The sequence below is a fragment of the Octopus bimaculoides genome, chromosome 27, assembly GCF_001194135.2.
Source record: "Octopus bimaculoides isolate UCB-OBI-ISO-001 chromosome 27, ASM119413v2, whole genome shotgun sequence".
NCBI lineage: Eukaryota > Metazoa > Mollusca > Cephalopoda > Octopoda > Octopodidae > Octopus > Octopus bimaculoides.
Window position 1 is genome coordinate 18,432,393 of NC_069007.1, and position 7,008 is coordinate 18,439,400.

The 7,008-nt window shown below is 39.8% G+C and overlaps 1 protein-coding gene across 1 annotated transcript in view; it reads left to right on the forward strand.

The window, feature by feature from the left end:
• LOC106883508 (G-protein-signaling modulator 2) overlaps positions 1 to 6,244 on the forward strand; it is a gene marked incomplete at its 5' end in the record, with an annotated part of 15,436 nt that extends 9,192 nt beyond the window's left edge. Inside the window, 7 exons of the mRNA XM_014934538.2 lie at positions 562 to 665; positions 1,123 to 1,181; positions 1,369 to 1,454; positions 2,137 to 2,319; positions 3,513 to 3,702; positions 4,527 to 4,717; positions 5,462 to 6,244. Of these exons, the coding sequence (XP_014790024.2) occupies positions 562 to 665; positions 1,123 to 1,181; positions 1,369 to 1,454; positions 2,137 to 2,319; positions 3,513 to 3,702; positions 4,527 to 4,717; positions 5,462 to 5,632 (984 nt within the window). The remainder of the gene's footprint in view (positions 1 to 561; positions 666 to 1,122; positions 1,182 to 1,368; positions 1,455 to 2,136; positions 2,320 to 3,512; positions 3,703 to 4,526; positions 4,718 to 5,461) is intronic.
• Between the last annotated feature and the right edge of the window lie 764 nt (positions 6,245 to 7,008).

Here is a 7,008-nt window from a genome sequence, read left to right on the forward strand (position 1 = left end):
GTGTGCTCTTCCGATCTGAAAGAGGTAAGTTAAGAAATTTAATACATATAATGTACATACTTGTGTCTGGTTTTATATATATGTATATGTATGTTTGTGTGTCTGTGTTTGTCCCCCCACCATCATTTGACAACTGATGGTGGTATGTTTACATACCTGTAACTTAGCAGTTCGGCAAAAGAAACCGATAGAATAAGTACTAGGCATACAAAGAATAAGTCCTGGGGTCGATTAGCTCGACTAAAGGCGGTGCTCCAGCATGGCCGCAGTCAAATGACTGAAACAAGTAAAAGAGTAAAAGAGTGCTGATTCTACCAGTTTGTCATTTCTTGTAAGAATTACTAACTTTTTGGAATGGCATGAAAGCTACAACTTGCAATTTCTATTAAGTAGGAAGATTTTATGTAGTCGTTCAACCTGCTGATCATAGCAACCAAATCTCCTTTAGTTCTGGAGGGAGGTCATGGATAGACTGGTCAGGGTCAATACATTCATACAACAATGTTATCATGTCTAATTAAAACAATCAACCTCAATTATTTCTTTCTCATCTTATGGCAGATTGGTGATGAAAATGGACAAATTTCAGCACAAATGAATCTCGCAGACTTAAGGAATTTATTAGGAATTGTAGATAGTAGCAAACATTTGGCCAAAGACAACAGGTAAGTAATAGAGTTAATATTATAATATTTTCTAATTAATTATTTAATAATTAATATTTCTCTTGTAAATCTGCTTCAGATATCTTCAAACAATGTCTCTCTTGTATACCTGTAAATCACCTGTGATTGATTTTCAATCAATCACAGGTGATATACAGGTATACAAGAGAGTTTTAATGTGGGCACTCTTCCACAAGAGAATTTTAATGTGGGCACTCTTCCAATCAATCACAGGTGATTTACAGGTATACAAGAGAGTTTTTATGTGGACACTCTTACACCCAGGTGGCTTACGGTCAATCATTACATGAGGATGTCAGCTATAAAAACTTTCTATGGCACCAATTCCTATGAGTCTCCCTAGTTTTCTTGACTTTCTCATTAGTTTTGTAGAACTGCACTAAAATCCTTTTGTTCTCTCTGTCATTTCGTCTTTGTCATTTTTTTTTTCTTCCAGTAAGAAGTCTGAAAGAAATGGTCTCTCAAACAGCACTGCTGAAGATGATAAAAATAATGGTAAGATCAAAGTTTGTCTTCAAATATAAAGCTGGGGGATGGGTTGTAGAAGAAGGTCACTTCACGACAAAGCAGTTTGACCTTTGCCTCTTGACATCTGTTATTTTATCTGAATGTTATAAAAAAATGTTTTATTTTTGCTCTAAATTTTAAGAATTTGTTTGTCTTTCTCTTTTGTACATTCCAGGGCTCAAAACTTTCAGAACTCGGCGTTTTAGCATGGAGAATATGGAGCTGATGAAGTTAACACCAGACAACAAGGCCAATGCGAAGGTACGCATCGCTCTATTCACTGCCCTCATCTGTAACAACTTCAGAATCGATAGGTTCCCAGTTCAACTCTAACCTTAGATTCACTTATTCTCTTTTCTTTAGTCTCTTTCCTTGAGAGGCTCAGATTAAAATATCTCCACAGTATTTGTTCTAGCTCACTGTGCTCTGAGTTCAAATCCTGCCCAGGCTAATTTTGTATTTGATTCTTTTGGTGGGGTTCATAAAATACTAAACCAAATCAAGGGCCCATTCTTTTCTATGTCTCTTATCAGATAATGGAGAGAGATGGGGCTTTTCTAAGTTTAGATAGCCATGCTACATCATATGCCCTTATGCTGCCCTTTGGAGTGGGGGGGGGGGCAATTTGACATTTGACCCTTTAGCATTCAGATTACTTTGTCAAATGTTATGCTAATTTATTCAGATTTTTAAAAATTAATCCAGTGTTATCTTGTAGCTTTGAAATTTCAATGATGTGATTGTTTGTTTTTAGAATTACATTGCAGGGTTGGTGTGAGAGGTTGGATCTGGCCAGTTTGAACATAAAACAGTTAGAATGTTTGGGCCGCTTTAAATGCTAATGGGTTAAGTAATTCCAAAGAATTTGGGGAGCAGAAACACAAAAACGAATATCAGCAGAAACTAAACAGCCATGTGTAACCATAGTTTGTTTCCATTGTAGCAAACTTCTCAATCCGATGCAGCTGGAGGAGACCGAAGTAGTGGCGCCAGACCCAAGACTGCTAAATTCCAGAGAGCAGCTACAGTTGCTACTGAAAATGCCTGTGATGGAAACCATCTTAGTATAAGACCTGTTGCTCGACCAAAGTCTGCTGAACTAATCAGTGCTATTTCTCAAGAGAAGGTAGGTTAACACTAAACATGGTTTTTCTTTTTGTTAATTTATAATTTCCATTGTCATTTGGACAAGTATTGGGCCAGTCCTTCAAGTATTCATCATCGTCATTTAACGTCCACTTTTTCTTGCTTGCATGGGTCAGACATTGAGGCAGATTTTCTATGGTCAGATTCCTTTCTTGTTGCCAATCCTCATCTATTTCCTCACCTATTTCCAAGCAAACTAATATTTTCCTGTGGCCAGGCTCTTTCCTATGGCTCTTCACAGAAGACTGAAAACAAACAACCTTGCTTTTTTTTATCAACTGTAAAAAGTAATTCTTTTAGTTTGTAAAGAAAACATGTCTTCAGAAGCAGCAACGACAGAGATTGGGATGTGTCACAGACACAGTCACAGCCAATTGGTCAGGAAAGCATGTAGTTCCAGGTTCAGTCCTACTGTGTGGCACTTTGGGTGGGTTTTCTACTTACAAGACTTAGAAGGGGTTGGTCATTGGGTTAATCAATGCCTTATGAGTGGAACATGTACACATGTTAGAAACCTGAGGTATGTGTGTGTTCATATCTGTTCTATGTATTGGTTAGTTTTGTTTGAATTGTATTTCAATGGAAACTTATAACAAATATATGATGTGTGTGTGTGTGTGACCAGTGTATGAAGGATGTAAATGTCACTGAGAAGAAAAAAAAGAGAAGAAACAGGTGCTTTTCAAACAAAGTCCCCTGTTTATACTTGTTCTGCAACAAGTTACAGATACTCCCTTAGCATGCTGTTGCAGGAAATGCAGTGATTGGCTGATTGGAAATTTGTAAACAATGATGTCATTAATCACAAACTGTGGGAATTGTGGAAGCGGAATAAAAAGTTTGTTTCCCAACCCCTTGGCTTTGGATTCAACCCCACAGCATGGCGCCTTGGGCAAGTATTTTCTTCTATACCTTGATCAATGCCTTAGTGTGAATTCAGTAGACAGAAATTGTGTAGGAGCCCATTGTGTGTGTGTGTGTGCATGCATGCATTACTATCTCCCTGGTTTCAGGTCATGCAATAGTTGTAAATGAGTGTCACCGTCGTACAAGTGGTGTCCTTTCTTTCCAATCTTCTTCTCATTCAGCCAATCACAGTCTCTCTCTCTCTCTCATTCATCCAATCACAGTCTCTCACACTTTCTCTCTCTCTCTCTCTCTCTCTCCACACAGCCTTCTGAAGGTGGACCTGATGATGATGGATTTTTTGACTTGCTGTCCCGTACTCAGGGTCGAAGGATAGATGACCAGCGATGTTCGTTTCGAGTTCCAAAGAAGACTGGATCTACCGACTCAGACACGCCATCCTCCTCCTCTTCCTCTCACCACATGCCTAGTGTACCAGAAGTCCCTCGCAAGTCCTGTAAGTATTAATTACATTTATTTCAATACAATGTTGTGTTTACATCTCTATACAAGGATATATAGGAATACATGAGTAAATGTATAAGGTGTGTGTGTGTGTATATATATATATATATATATATATATATATATATAGGCGCAGGAGTGGCTGTGTGGTAAGTAGCTTGCTTACCAATCACATGGTTCCGGGTTCGTTCCCACTGCGTGGTACCTTGGGCAAGTGTCTTCTACCATAGCCTCGGGCCGACCAAAGCCTTGTGAGTGGATTTGGTAGACGGAAACTAAAAGAAGCCTGTCGTATATATGTATGTTTATATGTGTGTGTGTCTGTGTCTGTCCCCCCAACATCGTTTGACAACCGATGGTGGTGTGTTTACGTCCCCGTAACTTGGCGGTTCAGCGAAAGAGACCGATAAAATAAGTACTAGGCATCCAAAGAATAAGTCCTGGGGTCGATTTGCTCGACTAAAAGGCGGTGCTCCAGCATGGCCACAGTCAAATGACTGAAACAAGTAAAAGAGTAAGTGTCTTCTACTATAGCCTCGGGCCAACCAAAGCCTTGTAAGTGGATTTGGTAGACGGAAACTGAAAGAAGCCCATTGTATATATGTATATATATGTGTGTGTGTCTGTGTTTGTCCCCTCCCCCAACATCGCTTGACAACCGATGCTGGTGTGTTTACGTGATCGTTTCCCAAGGTCAGGGTTGAAAGTGTTTGCGAAGGGTTAGTGAAGGGCCTTCACTTCTAACTAAACCCAGACTGTTTACTGTGATGCCGCTGGAAAACATTGTGTAATTGTTAAATTGTTTTCCTCTTTCAGCTCCAACTCCTGGGGAAGAGTTCCTCGATATGATTGCCGGTTTACAGAGTTCACGCATGAATGACCAACGAGCAAGTCTACCACAGTTTCCAGGACTGACCTCAAGAGCAGTGATCAGACCTTATCTGGAGAAGAAGAAAGATGATACAGTTCCAGATGATAAGTTTTTTGATATGTTGATGAGATGTCAAGTAAGTTATTAATTATTCTGAGTTCAAATCTTGCTTTCACCCCTCTGGGAACACATACATACATTATATGTATATATGCTTATACACATATGCATAAATACATAGACACACATAACGTCTATACTGGGTTGACTAAAAAGGTTTTTGTCAATGCTAAACTTCAAGCACTCTAATAAGTAGCTACCTTCAGTCTGTCCCTTGCACCTGTACACTCAATTCAGTCTGTCCCTTGCACCTGTACACTCAATTCAGTCTGTCCCTTGCACCTGTACACTCAATTCAGTCTATCCCTTGCACCTGTACACTCAATTCAGTCTGTCCCTTGCACCTGTACACTCAATTCAGTCTGTCCCTTGCACCTGTACACTCAATTCAGTCTGTCCCTTGCACCTGTACACTCAATTCAGTCTGTCCCTTGCACCTGTACACTCAATTCAGTCTGTCCCTTGCACCTGTACACTCAATTCAGTCTGTCCCTTGTTTATGTGCACTCGTTAGATACTTGACATTTCAATATATTTTTGAAGTGAATTTGAGGCAAGACTGTGTTTTTGTCTGCTTAGGAACACCCTGGAAATGGACGATCAAAACAAACATAATCAACATTCACAAATACCGAAATCAAATGTGGAAAACCATCTGCATCAGTTTAATTGTTATGTTAGCAGTCTTGATGTTTAGGTTGCACATCAATTGAACGAGTCTAACTTCGCCTGGGATTTCTTATTCTCAATTTTTTTGTAGAAAGATGAAGAAAATTATCCTTTATTGAAGAGAATGGTGAGAGGAGTGCAAAATGGATTGTCTATAAGAAATGTAATGTGTAAACAATCGTTGAGAAACCATGGTAAACCAGCACAAGCAACCTGCAAAGGAGGACTTCATCTGAAGAAGGTTATGCTTTCGATTTGGTGAGATTAGAAGGGTGTTGTCTTTTATAAGATTTTTTCCCATGGATAGGACCATCAATTTGCATGTGTACTGTGACCAGTTGTACTAATTAAACACAGTAATCCACTAGAAGCATCCAGCTCTTGAGGACATTGTCTTTCATCATGACAAACCCAGACAGCACAAGTCTTTGCAGATGCAGCAGAAGTTGCTAGGATTTTAGAGGGAGGTTTTGCCATGCTCTCCATATTTGCCTGAACTTGTTCCGTCAGATTTTCACTGTTTTCATTCTCTTTAAAATTCCCTGAAAAGACGGACAATCAATTATGAAGAAGATGTGAAAACTCACCTGGAAGAGTTTCTCGCCAGTAAAAACAAGTAATTCTTTAAGCAATGAATAATGGATCTGCCTACAAGATAGCAAAAGATAATGGAACGAAATTATATCATTGATTGAATAAAATACTTTGTGTTCTTTTTTCATCTGTTTCAGTCATTTGACCGCAGCCATGCTGGAGCACCGCCTTTCATCGAGGAAACCGACCCCAGGACTTATTCTTTCTAAACCTAGTACTTATTCTATCAGTCTCTCTTGCTGAACCGCTAAGTGACGGGGACATAAACACACCAGCATCAGTTGTCAAGTGATGTTAGGGGGACAGACACACAAACATATCATATACATACATAGGACAGGCTTCTTTCGGTTTCCGTCTACCAAATCCACTCACAAGGCTTTGGTCGGCCCAAGGCTATAGTAGAAGACACTTGCCCAAGGTGCCATGCAGTGCAATTGAACCCGAAACTATATGGATTGTAAGCAAGCTACTTTATTTCATTAAATATTGGCCATTAAGGCCTTACAAAGAGGGGACAAACAAGGACAGACAAACGCAAAGTAGCTGCGGGCTGGACACGGACATTGATGAGATGAAGGTAAAGGCAATCCACAGCAACAGGAACACAGAGAAATCCTCAGAATTTTTTCCTCAAGTCTTTCGGAGGCGAGATACGCCCACAAAAAGCGACAGTTCTCTCAATTAAGTGAGACACAAAAAGTCTTTTCACAAAAAAAAAAATTCTCAGTCCGCTCTCATGGTGAGTCGAACACGCCCACCAATAACAGCGAACGAGAACACAATTTGCTCACTATAAAATGAACAACAAATACAGCCGCCGTGGCAGAAGAAATTGCCCAGAGCCAGGCTAAATTTACTGAAACAAATTAAACACAATAAATTAAACCCAGCTCAAAAAACCAATTCCACCTACCTCGGCTGGCTTCTCAATAGTTCAATTTGTCGACGGTATCAAAACGACACCCGTCCACACAGTTCTTCTCAATGGTTCAACATTGGACGTAGCTGAATCACAACCGTCCACTCCGTTCTTCGTGTCTA